The sequence below is a fragment of the Micropterus salmoides genome, unplaced genomic scaffold (assembly GCF_014851395.1).
Source record: "Micropterus salmoides isolate LMB-PRFRI ecotype aquatic unplaced genomic scaffold, ASM1485139v1 Ms_hic_scaffold_13, whole genome shotgun sequence".
In the NCBI taxonomy this organism is placed as follows: domain Eukaryota; kingdom Metazoa; phylum Chordata; class Actinopteri; order Centrarchiformes; family Centrarchidae; genus Micropterus; species Micropterus salmoides.
This window is the reverse complement of record NW_024040374.1, coordinates 23600554-23628246: the sequence shown is the minus strand read 5'-3', so window position 1 is coordinate 23628246 and position 27693 is coordinate 23600554. Positions and strand designations below refer to the sequence as shown.

The 27693-nt window shown below is 39.3% G+C and overlaps 2 protein-coding genes and 1 pseudogene across 2 annotated transcripts; 2 read left to right on the top strand and 1 right to left on the bottom strand.

Annotated features, from left to right (window-relative positions):
- Positions 1–599: 599 nt before the first annotated feature.
- Positions 600–27297, top strand: LOC119900980 (cytochrome P450 2J2-like; the record flags this gene model as incomplete). Its single annotated transcript, XM_038716354.1, is given in 9 exon segments — positions 600–762; positions 932–1092; positions 1177–1353; positions 1428–1569; positions 1694–1811; positions 1813–1879; positions 1991–2132; positions 2247–2513; positions 27245–27297. Coding segments are annotated over 8 exon segments (1146 nt in total), but the record flags the coding sequence as incomplete, so codon positions are not given.
- LOC119900976 (cytochrome P450 2J2-like) lies at positions 5058–11214 on the bottom strand. Its single transcript, XM_038716347.1, has 9 exons — positions 11017–11214; positions 10144–10306; positions 6911–7060; positions 6581–6741; positions 6320–6496; positions 6104–6245; positions 5792–5979; positions 5539–5680; positions 5058–5424 (listed from the first exon to the last, which is right to left on the bottom strand). The coding sequence occupies exons 1-9, from the start codon at positions 11197–11199 to the stop codon at positions 5249–5251; spliced, it is 1482 nt and encodes a 493-aa protein (XP_038572275.1). The 5' UTR covers positions 11200–11214; the 3' UTR covers positions 5058–5248.
- LOC119901368 lies at positions 14205–27228 on the top strand (annotated as a pseudogene).
- Positions 27298–27693: the final 396 nt, after the last annotated feature.

The window sequence follows — 27693 nt, the reverse complement described above, 5'->3', positions numbered from 1 at the left end:
TAAAGCTATCTAATACACCATACATATTATTCACAAATAAACAGAAAAACACAATTAAAAGGCAACAAAATCATCATACCACATTTTCTCAAGCAACTGAAATCTGAAGTTAACATAGTACATAAAACACACTTTTACCCACAATATTTAACAGAGCTGTTGTAAGGCAACTTACCACAGAGATAGCACATGCAGACTGTTAATAAGTTGTGGGGTAGGCTGCTCAAATCTGCAGGGGTGTAGCACAGGGCGCCCACGCTACACACACACGTCTCCATGGCAACAATGTCCATTACACTCTAGTAGATAAACTAAATAAATAATAAAATAAAACAATATAAAATATAAAAAATAAAGTCACAAAATGAAAGATGACATAAGTGACTTGCTTACAAAAAAAGTAACGAGCACAGATAGTAAAACAAGACTAGAAACAAAGACTAGAACTCAGAACAACCTGACAAATTAACAAATGACCAAAGTAACATACAAATACTACAGCGAAGAGCAAACATAAGGGCAGGAAATGAACACAGAAAATAAATGCAAAACACACCCAACCAACCCAAACCCATGACAGGCCGTGTTTTCTTTGATAAAACATTCCTGCAGGCATAGCTTTGAGCAATGGTTACCTGTGGAAGAAGCAGAGGAAGTTTGCCAACACTCACCTGCGTTACTTTGGAGAGGGCCAGAAGTCACTGGAAAAATACATTGAAGTGGAAAGCAACTTCCTCTGTGAAGCTTTCAATGAGGAACAAGGCAAGTACATTATACAGACTCAGCTGTTAGTTCATGCTACTTGACTACTACACTTGCTAATAATGGACTGCCATCACATCATAATTGTACAGAATGTCTGTGACAAATAAGTGATTATACATCCTGATGCAATTTATCATCACTTGAGTTGAATTCAACATATTCCCAGGAAGGCCATTCAACCCCCACTACATCATAACGAATGGAGTGAGTAACATCATCTCCTCTGTGGTCTTCGGACACCGTTTTGAAAACAGCGACCAAAGACTTCGCAAGTTTCTGGAATTGGACAATGAGGCCATTGTGCTCGTAGGCTCTGCTCAGACTCAGGTAAGTCCTGATCTGCCTCAACTATTATGTTGTGATCACAAAACAAACTGGTTTATTACTGATGTGAGTTTGTCCCATGAATAGCTGTATGACGCCTTCCCTGGCTTGCTGAAGTACCTGCCAGGACCTCACCAGACTGTTCACGCCAACTACAAGGAGATACTGATTTTCCTGAAAAAGGAAATAGAGAAGCACCAAGAAGAGTGGAACCCAGATGACCCTCGAGATTATATTGATGTTTACCTGGCAGAGATGGAGAAGGTAAGATAATTCCATGAAAGCATGGCTCTGTGTATAATGTCATAAAAAAACAGTGTTTTCTGCTTATTTGCCAGAAAAAGGAGGATCCCCAGGCTGGCTTCAACATAGAAACCCTGCTGGTTTGCTTGCTTGATCTAATTGAGGCTGGGACAGAAACAAGTTCCACCACTTTACGCTGGGGCCTCGTATACATGATGCACTACCCAGAGATACAGGGTTAGTATCTTATTAATAAGAACATTTTTCTCACAATTTTCTTGTGAAATTACAGATGGTTTGGTGCTTTTTCAAGTGTATAATGTTCAACAAGCTGCCCATTGTAATCTGCTTCCTCATTCAGAGAAGGTCCAGGCAGAAATAGACAGAGTGATCGGACAGTCTCGTCAGCCAAACATGGCCGACAGACCCAACATGCCTTACACTGATGCTGTCATCCACGAGATTCAAAGGATGGGGAATTGTTCCCCTGGGATTCCCCAAAATGGCCAGTAAAGACACAACACTGGGAGGATACTTTATACCCAAAGTAAAGGACTATTTACCAAACTCACCTAGGGATGAATGTAATAAGTTGTAAGATTTGTAAATTATTCATACACAGCTGATTTCAACAGCTCATGAATCTTTTTTTTTTCAGGGCACATTTATTAGTATAATCCTTGCATCTGTGCTGTTTGATAAGAATGAGTGGGCGACTCCACATGTCTTCAGTCCTGAGCATTTCTTGGATTCAGAGGGCCAGTTCCGCAGAAGAGATGCATTCTTACCGTTCTCAGCAGGTTTGCTCAATACTGTTTAGCTTACAAGAATTTCTAACATACAGTAGTTCATGTCAGAAACATGTGGGTTAAGAATATGCTAACCTACAGCTGCTGTCGACTGTTTCCCTGCAGGTAAACGTGTGTGTTTGGGAGAGCACCTGGCCAGAATGGAGCTGTTCCTGTTTTTTTCATCTCTCTTCCAACGCTTCACCTTCTCTCCAGTTCCGGGCGAAATGCCCAGCTTAGAGGGCGTGCTGGGCTTCACCTGTTCCCCTGAGGAGTTCAGGATGCACGCCTTGCCTCGCTGATCAATGATCTCAATGATCTCTCTGAGACAACAGTCAAAGATCCTAGATTCAAATCTTTTTTGTATGTCATCTTCAATGACATGATGATCAAATATCTGACTTCTAAAATCACCATGTCTGTGAAGGAGATGGACATTTTCATTATAATCTTAGAACTATTGTGACTGTTGACATTATTGTAGCTATATATGTTTTCCCCGTGTAAACTCAATAAGATTGGTACAAAATTATTTATTTATCATTCACACATTCAACAATGGTTCTCTGTTTGTTGCATTAGGAAATACATTTAGCTGCAATGATATATCAATAAGTAGGAGAGTTTGTGTGTGTCTGATTTAGCTCTGTCTTGCACACACACTGTTTGGAGCAGGTTTTTAGTCGTTCTTTTATTGCTACTGTTGAATGAAGTTAGTTCAATACAAACCAGGCCTTTACTGTGTGTGTGTGTGTGTGTGTGTGTGTGAGCGTGTCACAAGACCTGACAATGCTCAAAAACAAGATGAGAGAAGAGGACTTTGAGCATTAACAATTTATTACCTGCATTCTGGAGACATTTTCTGCTCAAATTTAGGGTGGAAATGACTTTATTTATAAAAAGAGAAACAAAAGATTCAGCTGGCAGGTGAGAATTCATTGATAGAAAAATATAACAGAATATAATGCAGTAATCAGCAGCCTGTTACTTTTTTTGGACAATGCACATTGGTTTCTTCTATATTTAAATTGCTTTGCATGTTTTCTTATTGTGCAAATAAACCTTTCTCAAAGTATTTTAATTTATTAGTTAACATTTCTTGCAAGCTATTTTATGCATTTTAACAAAAGCTTTCAAAAAGTTATGGGGACAAAAATGTGGTGGGGAAGTGTCCCCAGTGTAAATGACACCTACGATTTATGTACAGGCATATAGGCTATATTATATTTTATATATATTAAACAACAGTTGAAGGAAGAAGGAACAGGAGGAGCTGTAGGAGAAGGACAAGGAAGAGAAGCAGTGGGCAATCATCCATAGACCGAATTAGAAAATGGATTATTGTTAGTTGTATTTATTACTGATGTTCTTCTCATTCATATGTAACTGTACAATCAGTACACGCAGAATCAGCGTCCAGCAAAGGGGAACTCAGAGCAGAAGATGAGGGATTTGATTTTTATGCACACACACACATACACACACTGCTCTATTTTATTGGACTGCATTGTGGTTTTTGATTATATTTAACTATTTTAGCATTCCGACTGACTCAGGCTTGCCTGACCTGGTTTTGTTCAGTGCAGTGGTGCATTGCTCATACAAACTTAAGAGGCAGATGTGATCAAAAGTTTCTTGAAGGTCTTCATCATAATAAAATTGACTGTACACAAGTACAACACTATATATTAAAATAACTGCAAAAAAAAAGGCCTCTCCGTCTCAAAGTCCTGGGCTGAATTTCAGTTCCAGGACATCCCTGCACGCCACCATAGATATTCCCTTTGCTGAGTGGTTGTTGTTGTGTGTGACACAGACACATGCGCCAATCACAGCATGGGCCAGTTACCGGTTTCAAGGTATCCCATATGAAAAAGTCAAGGTCAAAAACACAAATTTTCTGTGGCACCGTTGCTGTTTTCTTATGTCTTGTTAAAGACGGAAAGTGCAGGAATCCCGCAGTTTGTGTGCTGCATAGAGTAACACGACCCCGACACCTCCTTGTTGGTCAGTCACAAGTGTGTAGGATGACTAAAGGCGGCGAACCCCTTAAAATTTCCCCCTTCAAAAAAATTCTAGGTAACACTATCTTGAAATGAACATTTGCAACAAGCTCAGTAAGTTTTGCACGTTTTGCACTGATGAAATAAATACTGTTGGCTTGCTAGTGAGGCGTGACATGGCTTATTAACTAGCTAACATCTGGTAGTTTCACCCCCAACTTAAATTTAGCTGGTATCACGTGGATACACCATTGTGTACATCTGTAAAAAATCACAAAATTAAAAATAAAAACAAACTGGCTTTCTGGTGTCTTTTCCACTATTTGTCTGTCGTACAGAGAGAGACCGTACAGTAGACAGGTGTGTGTGTGTGTGTGTGTGTGTGTGTCTGTCGTGCATCAACACTGAAATAACAATATTTGATTTTATGGCATTATTTGATATTATAAGTAGCAGCAGTAGTAAACTGAATGTTGTTGCTTAAAAATAAAATGCATTGTGTTCAATGGAATAAAGTTAATAGTTTTTACCCAGACATTTAAAATTAACACATTTTAGACCTGAAACCATAAAACCGTGAAACCGATATCATACTGGCTCATGTCTACCTCTAACCTTACTACATGTCTTTTTATTTTGACATACCCAGATTTTATTGAGATTTTTGGCTCTGAACCACGCTTCTGCTTCTGACACGTGAAACAGAGGGCAGAAGTAAGAGATGTGATTGGGCCAGCCCAGAGTCAGTATAGAAAATGAATCAATGGGCAGCGGCCTGACCCAGCTTTATCGTTTGTCGGCCCATTTGTTTTTGTGAATGATAAATAAATAATTTTGTACCAATCTTATTGAGTTTACACGGGGAAAACATATATAGTTACAATAATGTCAACAGTCACAATAGTTCTAAGATTATAATGAAAATGTCCATCTCCTTCACAGACATGGTGATTTTCTTTATTTTTACATGACTTTATTTTGGTCATATGGGTGGTCATATCACACAGGCTAGTTTTCAGAAGAAAGTCAGATATTTGATCATCATGTCATTGAAGATGACATACAAAAAAGATTTGAATCTAGGATCTTTGACTGTTGTCTCAGAGAGATCATTGAGATCATTGATCAGCGAGGCAAGGCGTGCATCCTGAACTCCTCAGGGGAATAGGTGAAGCCCAGCACGCCCTCTAAGCTGGGCATTTCGCCCGGAACTGGAGAGAAGGTGAAGCGTTGGAGGAGAGATGAAAAAAACAGGAACAGCTCCATTCTGGCCAGGTGCTCTCCCAAACACACACGTTTACCTGCAGGGAAACAGTCGACAGCAGCTGTAGGTTAGCATATTCTTAACCCACATGTTTCTGACATGAACTACTGTATGTTAGAAATTCTTGTAAGCTAAACAGTATTGAGCAAACCTGCTGAGAACGGTAAGAATGCATCTCTTCTGCGGAACTGGCCCTCTGAATCCAAGAAATGCTCAGGACTGAAGACATGTGGAGTCGCCCACTCATTCTTATCAAACAGCACAGATGCAAGGATTATACTAATAAATGTGCCCTGAAAAAAAAAAGATTCATGAGCTGTTGAAATCAGCTGTGTATGAATAATTTACAAATCTTACAACTTATTACATTCATTACTAGGTGAGTTTGGTAAATAGTCCTTTACTTTGGGTATAAAGTATCCTCCCAGTGTTGTGTCTTTACTGGCCATTTTGGGGAATCCAAGGGGAACAGTATTCCCCATCCTTTGAATCTCGTGGATGACAGCATCAGTGTAAGGCATGTTGGGTCTGTCGGCCATGTTTGGCTGACGAGACTGTCCGATCACTCTGTCTATTTCTGCCTGGACCTTCTCTGAATGAGGAAGCAGATTACAATGGGCAGCTTGTTGAACATTATACACTTGAAAAAGCACCAAACCATCTGTAATTTCACAAGAAAATTGTGAGAAAAATGTTCTTATTAATAAGATACTAACCCTGTATCTCTGGGTAGTGCATCATGTATACGAGGCCCCAGCGTAAAGTGGTGGAACTTGTTTCTGTCCCAGCCTCAATTAGATCAAGCAAGCAAACCAGCAGGGTTTCTATGTTGAAGCCAGCCTGGGGATCCTCCTTTTTCTGGCAAATAAGCAGAAAACACTGTTTTTTTATGACATTATACACAGAGCCATGCTTTCATGGAATTATCTTACCTTCTCCATCTCTGCCAGGTAAACATCAATATAATCTCGAGGGTCATCTGGGTTCCACTCTTCTTGGTGCTTCTCTATTTCCTTTTTCAGGAAAATCAGTATCTCCTTGTAGTTGGCGTGAACAGTCTGGTGAGGTCCTGGCAGGTACTTCAGCAAGCCAGGGAAGGCGTCATACAGCTATTCATGGGACAAACTCACATCAGTAATAAACCAGTTTGTTTTGTGATCACAACATAATAGTTGAGGCAGATCAGGACTTACCTGAGTCTGAGCAGAGCCTGAGAGCACAATGGCCTCATTGTCCAATTCCAGGAACTTGCGAAATCTTTGGTCGCTGTATTCAAAACGGTGTCCGAAGACCACAGAGGAGATGATGTTACTCACTCCATTCGTTATGATGTAGTGGGGGTTGAATGGCCTTCCTGGAAATATGTTGAATTCAACTCAAGTGATGATAAATTGCATCAGGATGTATAATCACTTATTTGTCACAGACATTCTGTACAATTATGATGTGATGGCAGTCCATTATTAGCAAGTGTAGTAGTCAAGTAGCATGAACTAACAGCTGAGTCTGTATAATGTACTTGCCTTGTTCCTCATTGAAAGCTTCACAGAGGAAGTTGCTTTCCACTTCAATGTATTTTTCCAGTGACTTCTGGCCCTCTCCAAAGTAACGCAGGTGAGTGTTGGCAAACTTCCTCTGCTTCTTCCACAGGTAACCATTGCTCAAAACTATGCCTGCAGGAATGTTTTATCAAAGAAAACACGGCCTGTCATGGGTTTGGGTTGGTTGGGTGTGTTTTGCATTTATTTTCTGTGTTCATTTCCTGCCCTTGTGTTTGCTCTTCGCTGTAGTATTTGAATGTTACTTTGGTCATTTGTTAATTTGTCAGGTTGTTCTGAGTTCTAGTCTTTGTTTCTATTCTTGTTTTACTGTCTGTGTTCTTTACTTTTTTTTGTAAGCTTATTGTCACTTATGTTGTCTGTGTTATCTTTCATTTTGTGACTTGTGTGTTTCAGTTAGCTTTACTTCCTGTTTTAGTTTGTAGTTAGTCTGCCCTAGTGTCTCTTGTCATGCTTTTCTTCATGTGCTTGTCTCTAATTGTCTAAGTAGTGTCACCTGTGTATACCTGTGTATTTAAGTGGTTGTTTGTCTTTAAGTTGTTACAAGTTAATTGTTTGTATGCGCGCTAGTTTCTACAGGAGTCTCTGTGTGTTTCAAGTGAGTTTCTAGTTTAGTCTCAGATTTAGTCTTCCGTTTACTTTTTTTCTCCTAGTAACTTGTGTATTGTACACTCACATTTTGGATTTATGGACATTCTTCTTTCGCCTGCTCTGTCATTCATCGTTGTGTGGAATAATCTCCTTCTACTTACCTGCTCCATCTCCATGTCTGCATCTTGGGTCCAAAAACCTCTGTTTCCAGGTGGCTGTCTCTGTGTTATTATCAATTTAATGATTTATCAACAGTCATCTGTTTATTTTTTTAATACTTTATTATTTATTTAGTTTATCTTCCAGAGTGTAATGGACATTGTTGCCATGGAGACGTGTGTGTATGTGTAGCGTGGGCGCCCTGTGCTACACCCTTGCAGATTTGAGCAGCCTACCCCACAACTTATTAACAGTCTGCATGTGCTATCTCTGTGGTAAGTTGCCTTACAACAGCTCTGTTAAATATTGTGGGTAAAAGTGCGTTTTATGTACTATGTTAACTTCAGATTTCAGTTGCTTGAGAAAATGTGGTATGATGATTTTGTTGCCTTTTAATTGTGTTTTTCTGTTTATTTGTGAATAATGTATGGTGTATTAGATAGCTTTATTTTAGCTTAAAGGTCCAGTGTAGTGAGAGTGTGTGTGGGTTTTTTTTTGTTTGTGTGTTTTTTGTTTTTTTTTATACATCATGATACTGAATATATTAAACGGTTCTAATACTCATGTTCCACAATATCAATACTGAAAACGCACTTCACTTCTCTCCTCCTGACAGCGATTTGATATACACACCACTGCAGTGCCCACACAGCCCAGCCTCCTGTCACTCACAGCGCTTTCTTCTCGGCTGCGGTCTTTTTTTTGCTTAGGAAGGTTTCTGGACCTGGAAGTATTGAAGTGGCAGCCAGGACTAGAGCTGGTCGAATTCTCTAAATGCTAAGGAAAGGTGCTTCAATGCTTCCTTTCCTATTTCCTTTAACATAGGTTACACTGGACCATCCTTTATGAAAGGAAAGGCGATAATACCGTCCCAGTGAAGGCTGCTGTACATAAAGTGAGTCTACACACTGCAACATTATCCTCACTTTGATCACGGTACAAGACTAGTAACAGCTCGCATGGGTCTCAGTTATTGTTGACAACTTCAGAATCGGAATCAGAAATACTTTATTAATTCCGAGGGGAAATTCTGTGATATGTGTCTAAGATATCCATATTAGCAAGTTATGGCATAAAAGAGAAAAGACTTAGGCTAATGGCCAATGGTAACTTACATGGTGATCAACATCCTTTATCAGTCATGGTCTGTGATTTCTTAAAATTTATTGTAGAAACACTTTATAGCTTATCTCAACAATTCGAAACATAAATCGGTGTTGAAACAGCAAAGCCAAAAGAAAACAAACCAAAAGAAAGAAGGTAATAGTGAGTCTTCTTCTTTGGTTTTCATAATGTGCGTCTGTATTGGAAGGATTTTGCTAAATGTGGTCAATGGATTTATAGTTTGAGTTTGACAACGTGCGTCGCACGTGGCACGGCAATCTCTCCTTTCCTTTCAGAAAGGATGGTCTGGTGCACCCTATGCTAAAGGAGATATGAAAGGAAGCATTGAGGCACCTTTCCTTAGCTTTTAGAGAATTCGAACAGCTCTTATCATGGCTGTCACTGAAACTTCCAGGTCATTTTACTCGATTAGGAACCTTCCAAAGCAAAAGACTTCGAACACAGCCCTCGTCTACTAAAGTCAGAAGTAAATTAACTGAGGCTGTTCTGCTTAACACACAGTACTATTAACTTTACTTACTAAGACAAGTTGATAAGATAATTTAGTAATTTAATCAAGTAATTTAATCAATGTTGTAAATTGTTTTCCCATGTGTGTGATTGTCGTTTTTGTGTCTGCTGTGTGCTTTGTGTTGTTGTTGCCAGTCACTTGTCTGACTTGTTGATCCTGTCTTGACTGCAGAATACCAGTCTGGAGCCCGGACTCAGTTCTACTTGCCAGTATGAGATCCAGAGCACAGGAACCTGGACCTTGAACGTCAACTCTGGCTTTGAGTTCTGGTCACTTGACAATCATGACAAGATTACTATGTTGGTTATATGCAAAACACATTAACAATCTGCATGTGCTATCTCCTTGAAGCTTGAGATTGTGAGACTGGCTGTGATGGAGAACTGACCTTTATCCTCTGTTACCAGTTAAACGGTGAGTTGAAGCTAATGACTAAACGTGTGTGTGCTTTACTGTCCTACATAACCCAACCACTACACCAGCACAACAACTGCTGAATGTAGTTTGAGAAATGTATTGTGCTGTTTATGAACTATATCACTTAGGAGTGCACATGTTAAAAATAAACAGCTATTGTCATTCCCTAATCTCTGCTGTGCTGAATTTGGTCTATCTTGCAAGGATGAGGTCAGAATGTAGATGGCAAAATATCACGCTATATGTATTCTGCATTAACAATATAGTAGTTTGTCCCATGTGAGCTGAGGCTTTTGGTCAAATCCTTCAACACAGCTTTAAGATATTTAGTTTTACTCCTTGAGAAGGAGCTCTTGTAAAAGAGTGCCATACATTCATGCTCTCACATACTCACCAAGGCCCTTGCTGAAAACATGGAAGAGAGGGACAACAGGTCGATCAACAAAGCTGTCCAGCTGGTTAACAAGAGCCTCTTTGACCATCTTGTATCCTGAAATAAACACCATCCTCTCACTGCCTCTCCTCAAGCTGAACACTGGGCCGTACACCCAAGCAAGCTGCATTTAAAAACAAAGTACTTTTAGAGTGAGGAAGTGTTCTAAAAATACTTTGGTATTCTTTCAAGCAGTGTTTGTCCAATGGGATAAAGGGTAGACAAATACATTAATGCTTGCTGCAAAAGGTTTGTCTTACTTGATGCTCTTAATCTGTCAGTCTGTTCCTCTGTGTTGATACAGATTGTCTTTGATATGTTTTCATAATTTCATAGAAGTGATCCTTTTGCTCCCTAACATACTACTTACTTTTCATGTATTTACCTACAGTTTCTCGCTAATTATATTGCATGTTTTGGGCTTTGTCAATTGTTTCATGTTGCTTTGAAAACTCAGTTACATAAATCTGATGTCAAAAACCCTTTTATAGCCTCTAAATGACATTCCTTCAATAATGACTGACTTTAAACCTGATGTTTGCAAATATTGCTGTTATTTGACATTTAAAATCATGTTCGAGGAGGTGCTGCATTATTTTGTTAACCTCTTGAACCTCTGAGGCAGCAGAAAATAAAACTTTGAATGAATAATCACTGATATCAAATTGGCAGATGGTGAGAAAACACAATCTTATGTTGTTCTGTATTTATTATTCCTTTTGCTCATCATGTAGACAGGACTACTTTCTGTACGCCAAATTTCCCCTTGGATATTAAAGCTCTACTCTACTCTTGGAAGATGTATTCATGCATGTCTAAAAATGTTCCCCTCACCTTCTCCATTGTTTTGAAGTCAACTCCAGTGAATACATTTCCTAGAAAAGGCACAGCCCAGGGACCAGGTGGAAAGCTGTGTGGCCTCCTGTTTCTGAAAACATCAGTCAAAACTAACACTACAAAACTGAAGAACAGCCATCCAGGAAAGTCCATGCACTCAAACAGTGCTTGAAAGATCATGATAAATATATTTCAAAAAGCTCTCTGCAAATCACAGTTTGCTCCTGTAGACAGGACGGTGGTGCGTCTTTTGGTATCTAGGTGAGGAGGCGACGAGGGGAGGAGGCTGGGAACAAAGGCCCCACTAAGGAAATTTTACATAACAATAGTGGAATCTTGGGGCATCACTGAAGTGAAAAACAACACTGGAGCTTGAACATTTACAGCTGTTAGGTGCTGTATACACATGTACTACAGGTTATGGACGCATGGAGGCTTTTAAATCATTTTAAGACAAATAATTTGACCATAATCAGTATACAAATCAAAATGTAGTTGGCAAAGAAAGGTAAATAAAAATGTAAAGACTTTTAAACACATTTAAAGTTTTTAACTTACATAGTAGATGGAATTTTATGCAGGTGTATATAATGGAAGTATTAAGAAGATAACCGTTTCATGATCTCAATATAGCATAGAGCTATAACTGTAGTTAAATGATGTAACAGCAGTCCGTGTGTATTTATTGATATAAAAATGCGTTTTGGACTGAATATTTCACTGGATTTGATCGTCTGGACCTTTGCCAACATAACAAGGCCAGTTTTGTCAAAATGTAATCCATCGATATGCTACGGCTTTTCTGGTAAGTGGCGTCAATTTTGATTATTAGCAGTGCTTAAAATGGGTCACCGGTATCAGTACTTCTACATTTTACTCTTTGGCGTAGTGGGACTTTTCTTGGGTACCGGTGTCCTCTCCATATCAGGTTCTCTGGGCACTATGTGACGCTCACCTGTTCCCGTTCTCGCTGGCCTCCTAATCTCTTGGTAGAAACAGAGGAGAAAGAAGCTCAGGTGCCTTTCATGTTGGTCATCAACGTAGCTTTTTCGTGAACTGACTAATCACAGCCTGTAGGCGACATTAAAAAGAGTTTGATGCGCTACAGCAAACTTTAGAAATGTTGAACTTGGTGCTCTACATGAATAATTATTGACGAGTAGTACTTAGCATTAACTTATTAGAAACTGACCACCATGTAGATCATTTTTCTCAAAAGAATTTAATGAATGGAAACAACCCACACAAATAAAACTGCTGTCCAACTGCAACTAATATTATACTAGTGGTAAGGTAGGCTATCTGAAATTATAATGAATACACTAACATGAGCCCTAATACCAGCCGATAAACAATGCAGAATGTAAATGTGGAGTACCAGCAGGGCTGGGCAATAAAGCAATAATAATTATCTCAATATAATTTTCCTCAATAACAATATAACAAATGTTCAATAAATGTTTAATTTAATTCATTTGAATCATAGACAAATCAGCACTTATTTTTCTATGTAGATTTATTTTCTAGATATTTATTTTGTCCAACTTTTACCCAGGAGCAAAAATCCACCAAGAAACAATGATCTGACATTTATTGTGATAATTATCGATATCCAATGACATGAAATTTTTTATTGTGATAACATTTCTGGCCATATTGCCCAGCCCTTTTCCCGCTTCAAGCATTGATTATAGGAGGTGGCAGAAACGTTTTACCAGAATGCAGGAAATTAAGTGTTCAATTCTCAGTTTTTCAGGGACAGGACCCCCAGACCCCCAGATTGAATATTTTTTTGTAACAGTGTACAATTATTTTCTCGTCTTGTCCTTGCAAACCCGGTATCGTAACTCCTCATGTCTCGATAGCTAATCGTCCCCTAATCTAAGCCACTATGTCCCCATCACTTTTCAACACAGAGTTACACTCTTGCCCCTTACCTTTCATCTTTGTTGTAATCCCCAAACGCATTTCAGGCACAGAAATTTTTCTTGCTTCGAGCCCTGAATGCATTAAGTGGGTGAAAATAAACATAGAAACAACTTTGATGTCTGTAAATTGTTTCTTTTCTTACTACATAAGAATGAATTCATTTTAGCATAATATGCTACAGATGTTGTAGAATAGGCCATATTATACAGTCACATCTTTATAAAGGGAACCCTTAGCCTAATAGTCTTAATTATTTTATCATGCTACATAATAACCTAAGTCACTAACAGCCAGGGTTGGGAGGTTTTCTGGGACAATTAATAATTACTTGTTAAAAAATGTAATCCAAGTATCAGAATATGAAAGTAATGTAACCTGATTACTTTTAGTTACTATTGGACTACATCAATATTTAAATAAACAAATAAAAAACAGAACAGAACTGAACACAGCCGTAAAGATAAACAGGAAATCCAGCATGGAGATGATTTACAAAGTTTTTTGATGGACATAAGATCTTGATAAATAGCTATCTGTAGCTAGCTTGGTTAATCATGCAGCTAGCCAGAGGTGGGACTAAGTAATCGTTTTACAAGTCACAAGTAAAGTAAAATAATTAAAATGTAATACTGTTTTTAAAAAATATTAAATATGCATTAGGCCTACCATAGGAAGTTGTAGCAGTTACAACCCCCTGTCATGTTGGCTCAAGCTGGATTTATAAAACAAAATGAGTGTCATTGTGAAATGGCACCCGGAGCAATTATCGTTTTATCTTAATTAACTTTTTATAAATGGTGGAAGCAGCTTAATAAGACAGAGTATTAGGGCCATATTAAGAAAAAAACATTGAGGATGAAGAGTTTTTATTTATTTTGTATTTCGAGAATAAAGTCAACATGTCGAGAATAAAGTCAACATGACAAGAATAAGGTAAACTCCTTTAGTCCATCAGATCATGTTGGAGCGACTGTCTGCTATGCCAGCTGCCATGTGCGCAACACCATAGACATGGGTTAGGCTACATCCTTGGAGTGTAAAGGTGAGTTTTTGAAGCGATGCAACCTTATTCTTAACTGTAAGAGAAAGCTGCATGAAATAAATAATAGTGTAAAGCCTATTTATTTATGATTGACATAAATATGTCGTTACCATTGAACTATAAACTATTAGATCATGTGAACCTCTTGTGACTGTTATATCAATTTTAAAGGACCATAATTCGCTAGAACACCAGGTCCCTGTACCTGGAAGAAATGTCAGTCACCGTGACAGATTTCCTACGAGATCGAGGGGTCCCAGAAGAAGCCCTCACACTAATGGAGGAGCAAAAGGTGCGTGGGGCTGAGGGAGAAGTCCAGTATTAACACATTTATTCTCTGAGAAAACACATTGTAGTGGATGTGCGTCTGTATTGGAAGGATTTTGCTAAATGTGGTCAATGGATTTATAGTTTGAGTTTGACAACGTGCGTCGCACGTGGCACGGCAATCTCTCCTTTCCTTTCAGAAAGGATGGTCTGGTGCACCCTATGCTAAAGGAGATATGAAAGGAAGCATTGAGGCACCTTTCCTTAGCTTTTAGAGAATTCGAACAGCTCTTATCATGACTGTCACTGAAACTTCCAGGTCATTTTACTCGATTAGGAACCTTCCTAAGCAAAAGACTTCGAACACAGCCCTCGTCTACTAAAGTCAGAAGTAAATTAACTGAGGCTGTTCTGCTTAACACACAGTACTATTAACTTTACTTACTAAGACAAGTTGATAAGATAATTTAGTAATTTAATCAAGTAATTTAATCAATGTTGTAAATTGTTTTCCCATGTGTGTGATTGTCGTTTTTGTGTCTGCTGTGTGCTTTGTGTTGTTGTTGCCAGTCACTTGTCTGACTTGTTGATCCTGTCTTGACTGCAGAATACCAGCCTGGAGCCCGGACTCAGTTCTACTTGCCAGTATGAGATCCAGAGCACAGGAACCTGGACCTTGAACGTCAACTCTGGCTTTGAGTTCTGGTCACTTGACAATCATGACAAGATTACTATGTTGGTTATATGCAAAACACATTAACAATCTGCATGTGCTATCTCCTTGAAGCTTGAGATTGTGAGACTGGCTGTGATGGAGAACTGACCTTTATCCTCTGTTACCAGTTAAACGGTGAGTTGAAGCTAATGACTAAACGTGTGTGTGCTTTACTGTCCTACATAACCCAACCACTACACCAGCACAACAACTGCTGAATGTAGTTTGAGAAATGTATTGTGCTGTTTATGAACTATATCACTTAGGAGTGCACATGTTAAAAATAAACAGCTATTGTCATTCCCTAATCTCTGCTGTGCTGAATTTGGTCTATCTTGCAAGGATGAGGTCAGAATGTAGATGGCAAAATATCACGCTATATGTATTCTGCATTAACAATATAGTAGTTTGTCCCATGTGAGCTGAGGCTTTTGGTCAAATCCTTCAACACAGCTTTAAGATATTTAGTTTTACTCCTTGAGAAGGAGCTCTTGTAAAAGAGTGCCATACATTCATGCTCTCACATACTCACCAAGGCCCTTGCTGAAAACATGGAAGAGAGGGACAACAGGTCGATCAACAAAGCTGTCCAGCTGGTTAACAAGAGCCTCTTTGACCATCTTGTATCCTGAAATAAACACCATCCTCTCACTGCCTCTCCTCAAGCTGAACACTGGGCCGTACACCCAAGCAAGCTGCATTTAAAAACAAAGTACTTTTAGAGTGAGGAAGTGTTCTAAAATACTTTGGTATTCTTTCAAGCAGTGTTTGTCCAATGGGATAAAGGGTAGACAAATACATTAATGCTTACTGCAAAAGGTTTGTCTTACTTGATGCTCTTAATCTGTCAGTCTGTTCCTCTGTGTTGATACAGATTGTCTTTGATATGTTTTCATAATTTCATAGAAGTGATCCTTTTGCTCCCTAACATACTACTTACTTTTCATGTATTTACCTACAGTTTCTCGCTAATTATATTGCATGTTTTGGGCTTTGTCAATTGTTTCATGTTGCTTTGAAAACTCAGTTACATAAATCTGATGTCAAAAACCCTTTTATAGCCTCTAAATGACATTCCTTCAATAATGAAGTATTAAGAAGATAACCGTTTCATGATCTCAATATAGCATAGAGCTATAACTGTAGTTAAATGATGTAACAGCAGTCCGTGTGTATTTATTGATATAAAAATGCGTTTTGGACTGAATATTTCACTGGATTTGATCGTCTGGACCTTTGCCAACATAACAAGGCCAGTTTTGTCAAAATGTAATCCATCGATATGCTACGGCTTTTCTGGTAAGTGGCGTCAATTTTGATTATTAGCAGTGCTTAAAATGGGTCACCGGTATCAGTACTTCTACATTTTACTCTTTGGCGTAGTGGGACTTTTCTTGGGTACCGGTGTCCTCTCCATATCAGGTTCTCTGGGCACTATGTGACGCTCACCTGTTCCCGTTCTCGCTGGCCTCCTAATCTCTTGGTAGAAACAGAGGAGAAAGAAGCTCAGGTGCCTTTCATGTTGGTCATCAACGTAGCTTTTTCGTGAACTGACTAATCACAGCCTGTAGGCGACATTAAAAAGAGTTTGATGCGCTACAGCAAACTTTAGAAATGTTGAACTTGGTGCTCTACATGAATAATTATTGACGAGTAGTACTTAGCATTAACTTATTAGAAACTGACCACCATGTAGATCATTTTTCTCAAAAGAATTTAATGAATGGAAACAACCCACACAAATAAAACTGCTGTCCAACTGCAACTAATATTATACTAGTGGTAAGGTAGGCTATCTGAAATTATAATGAATACACTAACATGAGCCCTAATACCAGCCGATAAACAATGCAGAATGTAAATGTGGAGTACCAGCAGGGCTGGGCAATAAAGCAATAATAATTATCTCAATATGATTTTCCTCAATAACAATATAACAAATGTTCAATAAATGTTTAATTTAATTCATTTGAATCATAGACAAATCAGCACTTATTTTTCTATGTAGATTTATTTTCTAGATATTTATTTTGTCCAACTTTTACCCAGGAGCAAAAATCCACCAAGAAACAATGATCTGACATTTATTGTGATAATTATCGATATCCAATGACATGAAATTTTTTATTGTGATAACATTTCTGGCCATATTGCCCAGCCCTTTTCCCGCTTCAAGCATTGATTATAGGAGGTGGCAGAAACGTTTTACCAGAATGCAGGAAATTAAGTGTTCAATTCTCAGTTTTTCAGGGACAGGACCCCCAGACCCCCAGATTGAATATTTTTTTGTAACAGTGTACAATTATTTTCTCGTCTTGTCCTTGCAAACCCGGTATCGTAACTCCTCATGTCTCGATAGCTAATTGTCCCCTAATCTAAGCCACTATGTTCCCATCACTTTTCAACACAGAGTTACACTCTTGCCCCTTACCTTTCATCTTTGTTGTAATCCCCAAACGCATTTCAGGCACAGAAATTTTTCTTGCTTCGAGCCCTGAATGCATTAAGTGGGTGAAAATAAACATAGAAACAACTTTGATGTCTGTAAATTGTTTCTTTTCTTACTACATAAGAATGAATTCATTTTAGCATAATATGCTACAGATGTTGTAGAATAGGCCATATTATACAGTCACATCTTTATAAAGGGAACCCTTAGCCTAATAGTCTTAATTATTTTATCATGCTACATAATAACCTAAGTCACTAACAGCCAGGGTTGGGAGGTTTTCTGGGACAATTAATAATTACTTGTTAAAAAATGTAATCCAAGTATCAGAATATGAAAGTAATGTAACCTGATTACTTTTAGTTACTATTGGACTACATCAATATTTAAATAAACAAATAAAAAAGCCGTAAAGATAAACAGGAAATCCAGCATGGAGATGATTTACAAAGTTTTTTGATGGACATAAGATCTTGATAAATAGCTATCTGTAGCTAGCTTGGTTAATCATGCAGCTAGCCAGAGGTGGGACTAAGTAATCGTTTTACAAGTCACAAGTAAAGTAAAATAATTAAAATGTAATACTGTTTTTAAAAAATATTAAATATGCATTAGGCCTACCATAGGAAGTTGTAGCAGTTACAACCCCCTGTCATGTTGGCTCAAGCTGGATTTATAAAACAAAATGAATTATCGTTTTATCTTAATTAACTTTTTATAAATGGTGGAAGCAGCTTAATAAGACAGAGTATTAGGGCCATATTAAGAAAAAAACATTGAGGATGAAGAGTTTTTATTTATTTTGTATTTCGAGAATAAAGTCAACATGTCGAGAATAAAGTCAACATGACAAGAATAAGGTAAACTCCTTTAGTCCATCAGATCATGTTGGAGCGACTGTCTGCTATGCCAGCTGCCATGTGCGCAACACCATAGACATGGGTTAGGCTACATCCTTGGAGTGTAAAGGTGAGTTTTTGAAGCGATGCAACCTTATTCTTAACTGTAAGAGAAAGCTGCATGAAATAAATAATAGTGTAAAGCCTATTTATTTATGATTGACATAAATATGTCGTTACCATTGAACTATAAACTATTAGATCATGTGAACCTCTTGTGACTGTTATATCAATTTTAAAGGACCATAATTCGCTAGAACACCAGGTCCCTGTACCTGGAAGAAATGTCAGTCACCGTGACAGATTTCCTACGAGATCGAGGGGTCCCATGTTTTCCCTGAATTGACTGATACACACGTCTATGTCAGGTTGCCTTTGGCCTGGATCATGCTGAATTTAGGATGACATGGTAAAACAAAGCTTTGTAGAAACAAGGGGAGGCTCGCTATCAATATTACACCGACTGAAGGCGTCATAAAAAGACAATTGAGGCTTAAACTGTTCACCGATGACCATGTAAAGATAGTTGTTCCACTTATGGTGATTACTTACATTCTTTGTGTTTGTATGTTCTATTTTAGGAGATAATTTAATCTGACAGTGATGATAAATAAAATGCAAATTAATCATTTATGTCAAATTTGATCTAAAATCATCAATCAATAGATGTTACAAGCTATAACCTAGAGTAGCTCAAATATTAGTAAATGTAGTCAATTTACTTGATCAGTCTGGGACTTTTGTGTTGAGTTTTTCATGCTTGTCTGTGGTTACTTCCTGCCTTTGGGTGGCTACGATCACAGAAAAGTAGATCAGTGCTGAATTAGTGTGGTCTGTTCTTCTTCTGTACTGATTGGGTGATAACGTTCAAATTTAGTGGCTGTAAAATCCACAGGGCGGAGCTCAGTATCATTTTAGAAAAAACACGCCGTAAAAAGCAACAAAACGCCGTTATAAACGCCGTTATTATTACATTAAAAAAGGTCAGTTTCAAGTTTTTATACAGTCTATGGTTCCAAAGTAGACCTAAAGTGACCTAAGATCATTTAAATTATCTCGGTCCGTGTACGTTCTGATAGGTAGTTTTTTCGTTTGAACCAATAAACGAATAAACGAGAAAACCACCTTTTTTTCGTTTGTCGTTTCAAACCAAAAACGAAGAAACGAAAAAAAAGAGCCGTTCTCCTCTGTTTGGTTTCTGAATCCAAAAATGAAAAACGACTAAACCAAATTCAAATTATGGTCCGATTTTGGTTTTATGAAATTCCAATTTTCATTTTTCATCAAAGAAAGACAGGTTGTCAGTGTTGTCACCTGTGAAGGAAAGTGTGGTGACCACTTGTTGGTTGAATCTAGTTAATCAAAAATTAGTAGGCTATATTTAACAAAGTATTATGATCTAGATATATTTGTTACTGTAGATAGGCTATAACCACACAAACCACAATATATAGTGCAACAATAAGAATAGGCATAGTCGATAACATAGTATGTTTAAGAATTATGATAAAGATGTATTACAGTAGATATAACCAACTGCAACCAGTGGTCAGTGTGGCAGCGACCACTATATTCAGCGCCCGTAGTGGCTGCGACCACACCGACCAGTGTGGCAGCGACCACTTGTCTTTAGCGCCCCTAGTGGCAGCAACCGCGAGGAGTGGTCTATGTGGCAGCAACCCAAGACTCTGGAGCTTTGTCTCATGCCCTCTCTCGCCAAATTAAAAGATTAAGTCTGGTTTGCGACGTCTTCTTCATACTTTGGTATTTTTGAATTGAATAACGGCAACCATGTGAATAAAATACTATCTATTCATTTCCAGGCCATTAGAGCTTGTTTATAAAAGTTTGATAACTTCCAGTAATTTATCGATTTTATAGTCTTTTTTTTTTTTTTTTTTTTAAATCAACTTAGTTGCCTCATCCACCACATGTTGAAGGGCTGAAGTTTAGGTTATTGTTAGTTTTTCATTCTTATCACACCCAGGTATGTAACTGGGTTCTTCACAGGGATATCATTAACTTCTGATAGTTCACATTCCTTAAGCCTAATAAACAGATTTGTTCAAGTTCATTCTTAAGCCTGATACAGTAGAAAATTCCTCAACACATCTAATTGCTTTGATCCATTCTGTTATGGGGTTGTGTGGTGTGGGGACAGAGAGGACCCAAAAGCAGCACTCTGAGGGAAGGAGGTTTATTGAGGGATAAAGGGGTAGAGGGACTGAAGTGGAGGGAGAGGTGGATGTCGGGGAAACACAGGCACGGGGAACCAGGAAGACTGGGGGCCAGGGAGCCGGGGAACACTTGGGCCGAGGAAGCGAGGAGCGGTGGGAGAACAGGGAGGACACCGTGAGGGTAGTCTGAGGAGGAGAGGATGAGCCCAGCCGACTGAACGGAGGACGAGGGTGAGTGTACCTGGGAGGGAAACAGACAGAGAGACAGGGTTAAAGGTGACGGCGACAAAGCACAGGGAAAATGTGAAAAAACAAGAAACATGAGAGCCTGAACACGGAAGTGGCACCGGGTACGGCGCAACGACGATCAAACGAGGATGGTGTGGAGAACCGGGGTTGAAATACAGGCAGTCATGAGGTGATTACTGGCAGGTGTGGCAGGCTGACGAGGTGGCTGATGAGGTGCAGGTGCAGGTAGTTGGCTGGGCTCAGGAGCAGAGGGAGAGAGAGCACACAGGGGAGAAAACACAGGGAGGCAGGCAGGGAACAGAAAACCAAGGAAAAAGCAGAATAACTGATAAAAAGGTGAAAAAACCAGGACACTCACCGTCAGCCGGGCTGCCACCACAACACATTCCTCTCTATTAGACAAAATGAACTGTATAAAAACTTGAAACTGATCTTTTTTAATGTGTACAGCCACAGTTTGTGTGACAAGGAACAGAAAGGAGCCTTCCCTTAGAGACTGTGGTAGTGACCAATGGTCGGTGTGGCAGCAAGGCAGCGACCAGACCACAGAATTGGCTACAACCCCTGCTGCTTTGCCAGCATCCAATCACAAGTGACGAGTACTAGCCAATCACAGTACAGTAGGGTGGGACTTGTTGAAACTGGCAGGGAAAAAAAACAAAAAACAAGGCGATTCAACCGGAGTGAACGAGACGAGGGCTGTGTTCGAAAAGTCTTTTTTTGATTAGGAAGGTTCCTAACTGAGTAAAATGACCTGGAAGTTTTTCAGTGACAGCCATGATAAGAGCTGTTCGAATTCTCTAAAAGCTAAGGAAAGGTGCCTCAATGCTTCCTTTCATATCTCCTTTAGCATAGGGTGCACCAGACCATCCTTTCTGAAAGGAAAGGAGAGATTGCCGTGCCACGTGCGACGCACGTTGTCAAACTCAAACTATAAATCCATTGACCACATTTATCAAAATCCTTCCAATACAGACGCACATTATGAAAACCAAAGAAGAAGACTCACTATTACCTTCTTTCTTTTGGTTTGTTTTCTTTTGGCTTTGCTGTTTCAACACCGGTTTATGTTTTGGATTGTTGAAATAAGCTATAAAGTGTTTTCTACAATAAATTTAAAAAAAGAAATCACAGACCATGACTGATAAAGGATGTTGATCACCATGTAAGTTACCATTGGCCATTAGCCTTTCCAAGTCTTTTCTCTTTTATGCCATAACTTGCTAATATGGATATCTTAAACACATATCACAGAATTTCCCCTCAGAATTAATAAAGTATTTCTGATTCTGATTCTGAAGCTGTCAACAATAACTGAGACCCATGTGAGCTGTTACTAGTCTTGTATCGTGATCAAAGTTCAACACCATCATCCGTGTTCAACACCATTATCCCGGACATCCTCAGCACCAAACTCACCCAGCTCACTGTGCCAGCCTCCACCTGTCAGTGGATCACAGACTTCCTGACTGACAGGAGTCAGCAGGTGAGGCTGGGGAACATCACATCATATATATCAGCACGTGCGCCCCCCAGGGGTGTGTGATCTCCCCCCTGCTCTTCTCCCTCTACACCAACGACTGCACCTCAGGGGACCCATCTGTCAAACTCCTGAAGTTTGCTGACGACACAATGGTCATCGGCTCATCAGGGACGGTGACGAGTCTGCCTACAGATGGGAGGTTGATCAGCTCTGGTGCGGTCAGAACAACCTGGAGCTTAACACGCTCAAAACTGTGGAGATGACCGTGGACTTCAGGAGGAGCCCCCCCAGTCTGCCCCCCCCCCCCCATCACCATACTCAAAAGCCCTGTGTCTGCTGTGGAATCCTTCCAGGTTTCTGGGATCCACTATTTCCCAGGACCTGAAGTGGGAGCCCAACACAGACTCCATCATCAAGAAGGCCCAGCAGAGGATGTACTTCCTGCGTCAGCTCAGGAAGCTCAACCTGCCTAAGGAGCTGCTGATCCACTTCTACACAGCCATCATCCAGTCTGTCCTCTGCACCTCCATCACTGTCTGGTTTGGATCTGCCACCAAAAAGGACAGGAGCAGACTACAACGGACAGTCAGGACTGGAATAATCTGTGCCAACCTGCCCTCCATTCAGGACTTTTCCAGAGTCAGGAAACAGGCAGGAAACATCACTGCAGATCCATCTCACCCCGGACACAACCTGTTCCAGCTCCTCCCCTCTGGTAGGCGCTACAGAGCACTGTACGCCAAAACCAACAGACACAGGAACAGTTTCTTCCCACAAGCCATCACTCTGATGAACAGCTGATTTCTGACTCACAGTGTCAGGAACAATTCCTATGCAATAACCCAGTAACTCTGTCTCTCATCAGCCTCCTGTTTACTGGTTACCACTTATTATTTATTTATTCACCATTCTCTATTTCAGTGCTGTTCCTACTATGTCATATTGTATATACTGTATATCAATACACCTACCTCAGGTCATAAGTTCATAGGTCTTATTAATTTTTTCCAGGATCCTTTGTACTATGCTCCATCACACTGTGTACATGTGTACATGTATGCATATATGTGTATGTGTACCTGTATATCATATCCACCTTCAACATGTAGATAATGAGAATAATAGTTTACTCTTGCATCCTTTGCACTCTGATCACTGCACTATTTGTCAATATGTCTACATAGTTTTGTTCATAGTGTGTATATTAGTGTTGTCTATTCTGTAGTTTGTGTCTGATTTTATTTTATTATTATTATTTTATTATTGTATAAGTAAGCACATCGTGAGCAATGTACAATCCTGAGTCAAATTCCTCGTATGTACATACATACCTGGCAATAAAACTGATTCTGATTCTGATTCTGATAATGTTGCAGTGTGTAGACTCACTTTATGTACAGCAGCCTTCAGCAAGATCATTAATTAATTTTACTTAAGTCACAGATGCTGATCACCCTCGCCTTAATAAAGGCAATGATCAAGCTGGATGACCTCTACAGTAGGCGTTTCCCACACATTGATTTATTTGTGGCGACCTGACACATTATAAACGCTCTTTTTTGTTAGGCTACCATTTAAAATGGGTAAAAATCGCATTTGATCACAGAGCTCCATGCAGCGCACAAACTGAGCATTTAACGTTAGCCTACACATTTCAACATTATCCTCACTTCACATTTTACATGACCAGAAACATAGGGTATGGGTCTCAGTAATTGTTGACAGTTCAAGACATATGCATATTAGCAAGTTATGGCATAAGACAGAAAAGGCTTAATAGCCAATTGTAACTTGATCAATATCCTTTATCCGTCATGGTCAGTGATTTTGTATAAAATTCAAATACAACACTTATTTCAACAATGCAAAACATAACATGCTGTTGAAACAGTATTAGATTATAGCAAAGCCAAAAGAAAACAAACCAAAAGAAAGAAGGAAATTGTATATTGAGTATCTTATTCAAGTAGCCTATCATAAATAAAAAAAATAGTAATGTCTGTCAGTCATGTAGGCCTATTGCAAGGATTTTGCTAAATGTGGTCAATCGATTTTATCATTTGAGTTTGAAAATGACAATGAAATGAAATGTTGCTGTCGCAAGGAATTGTGGGACGGTATTATCTCCTTTCCTTTCATAAAGGATGGTCCAGTGTAACCTATGTTAAAGAAAATAGGAAAGGAAGCATTGAAGCACCTTTCCTTAGCATTTAGAGAATTCGACCAGCTCTAATCATGGCTGCCACTTCAATACTTCCAGGTCACTTCACTCAGTTAGGAACCTACTGCAGCCGAGAAGAAAGCGCTGTGAGTGACAGGAGGCTGAGCTGTGTGGGCACTGCAGCGGTGTGTATATCAAATCGCTGTCAGTGAAGTGAAGTGCGTTTTCAGTATTGATATTGTGGAACATGAGTATTAGAATTGTTTAATATATTCAGTATTGTGATGTATAAAAAAATAAAAAAATAAAAAAACACTACACTGAACCTTTAAGCTAAAATAAAGCTATCTAATACACCATACATATTATTCACAAATAAACAGAAAAACACAATTAAAAGGCAACAAAATCATCATACCACATTTTCTCAAGCAACTGAAATCTGAAGTTAACATAGTACATAAAACGCACTTTTACCCGCAATATTTAACAGAGCTGTTGTAAGGCAACTTACCACAGAGATAGCACATGCAGACTGTTAATAAGTTGTGGGGTAGGCTGCTCAAATCTGCAGGGGTGTAGCACAGGGCGCCCACGCTACACACACACGTCTCCATGGCAACAATGTCCATTACACTCTGGAAGATAAACTAAATAAATAATAAAATAAAACAATATAAAATATAAAAAATAAAGTCACAAAATGAAAGATGACATAAGTGACTTGCTTACAAAAAAGTAACGAGCACAGATAGTAAAACAAGACTAGAAACAAAGACTAGAACTCAGAACAACCTGACAAATTAACAAATGACCAAAGTAACATTCAAATACTACAGCGAAGAGCAAACATAAGGGCAGGAAATGAACACAGAAAATAAATGCAAAACACACCCAACCAACCCAAACCCATGACAGGCAGTGTTTTCTTTGATAAAACATTCCTGCAGGCATAGCTTTGAGCAATGGTTACCTGTGGAAGAAGCAGAGGAAGTTTGCCAACACTCACCTGCGTTACTTTGGAGAGGGCCAGAAGTCACTGGAAAAATACATTGAAGTGGAAAGCAACTTCCTCTGTGAAGCTTTCAATGAGGAACAAGGCAAGTACATTATACAGACTCAGCTGTTAGTTCATGCTACTTGACTACTACACTTGCTAATAATGGACTGCCATCACATCATAATTGTACAGAATGTCTGTGACAAATAAGTGATTATACATCCTGATGCAATTTATCATCACTTGAGTTGAATTCAACATATTCCCAGGAAGGCCATTCAACCCCCCACTACATCATAACGAATGGAGTGAGTAACATCATCTCCTCTGTGGTCTTCGGACACCGTTTTGAAAAACAGCGACCAAAGACTTCGCAAGTTTCTGGAATTGGACAATGAGGCCATTGTGCTCGTAGGCTCTGCTCAGACTCAGGTAAGTCCTGATCTGCCTCAACTATTATGTTGTGATCACAAAACAAACTGGTTTATTACTGATGTGAGTTTGTCCCATGAATAGCTGTATGACGCCTTCCCTGGCTTGCTGAAGTACCTGCCAGGACCTCACCAGACTGTTCACGCCAACTACAAGGAGATAATGATTTTCCTGAAAAAGGAAGTAGAGAAGCACCAAGAAGAGTGGAACCCAGATGACCCTCGAGATTATATTGATGTTTACCTGGCAGAGATGGAGAAGGTAAGATAATTCCATGAAAGCATGGCTCTGTGTATAATGTCATAAAAAAACAGTGTTTTCTGCTTATTTGCCAGAAAAAGGAGGATCCCCAGGCTGGCTTCAACATAGAAACCCTGCTGGTTTGCTTGCTTGATCTAATTGAGGCTGGGACAGAAACAAGTTCCACCACTTTACGCTGGGGCCTCGTATACATGATGCACTACCCAGAGATACAGGGTTAGTATCTTATTAATAAGAACATTTTTCTCACAATTTTCTTGTGAAATTACAGATGGTTTGGTGATTTTTCAAGTGTATAATGTTCAACAAGCTGCCCATTGTAATCTGCTTCCTCATTCAGAGAAGGTCCAGGCAGAAATAGACAGAGTGATCGGACAGTCTCGTCAGCCAAACATGGCCGACAGACCCAACATGCCTTACACTGATGCTGTCATCCACGAGATTCAAAGGATGGGGAATACTGTTCCCCTTGGATTCCCCAAAATGGCCAGTAAAGACACAACACTGGGAGGATACTTTATACCCAAAGTAAAGGACTATTTACCAAACTCACCTAGGGATGAATGTAATAAGTTGTAAGATTTGTAAATTATTCATACACAGCTGATTTCAACAGCTCATGAATCTTTTTTTTTTCAGGGCACATTTATTAGTATAATCCTTGCATCTGTGCTGTTTGATAAGAATGAGTGGGCGACTCCACATGTCTTCAGTCCTGAGCATTTCTTGGATTCAGAGGGCCAGTTCCGCAGAAGAGATGCATTCTTACCGTTCTCAGCAGGTTTGCTCAATACTGTTTAGCTTACAAGAATTTCTAACATACAGTAGTTCATGTCAGAAACATGTGGGTTAAGAATATGCTAACCTACAGCTGCTGTCGACTGTTTCCCTGCAGGTAAACGTGTGTGTTTGGGAGAGCACCTGGCCAGAATGGAGCTGTTCCTGTTTTTTTCATCTCTCCTCCAACGCTTCACCTTCTCTCCAGTTCCGGGCGAAATGCCCAGCTTAGAGGGCGTGCTGGGCTTCACCTATTCCCCTGAGGAGTTCAGGATGCACGCCTTGCCTCGCTGATCAATGATCTCAATGATCTCTCTGAGACAACAGTCAAAGATCCTAGATTCAAATCTTTTTGTATGTCATCTTCAATGACATGATGATCAAATATCTGACTTTCTTCTGAAAACTAGCCTGTGTGATATGACCACCCATATGACCAAAATAAAGTCATGTAAAAATAAGAAAATCACCATGTCTGTGAAGGAGATGGACATTTTCATTATAATCTTAGAACTATTGTGACTGTTGACATTATTGTAACTATATATGTTTTCCCCGTGTAAACTCAATAAGATTGGTACAAAATTATTTATTTATCATTCACAAAACAAATGGGCCGACAAACGATAAAGCTGGGTCAGGCCGCTGCCCATTGATTCATTTTCTATACTGACTCTGGGCTGGCCCAATCACATCTCTTACTTCTGCCCTCTGTTTCACGTGTCAGAAGCAGAAGCGTGGTTCAGAGCCAAAAATCTCAATAAAATCTGGGTATGCTGCCCATTATGTCAAAATAAAAAGACATGTAGTAAGGTTAGAGGTAGACATGAGCC

Excerpts from the sequence above, each read along its gene's own strand:
- LOC119900976 (XM_038716347.1), bottom strand. The coding sequence starts at position 11,199 with ATGATCTTTCAAGCACTGTTTGAGTGCATGGACTTTCCTGGATGGCTG. Across the intron at positions 6,497-6,580 it reads CAGGCTCTGCTCAGACTCAG|CTGTATGACGCCTTCCCTGG; the intron begins GTAAGTCCTGAT and ends TCCCATGAATAG. Across the intron at positions 5,681-5,791 it reads GAGGATACTTTATACCCAAA|GGCACATTTATTAGTATAAT; the intron begins GTAAAGGACTAT and ends TTTTTTTTTCAG.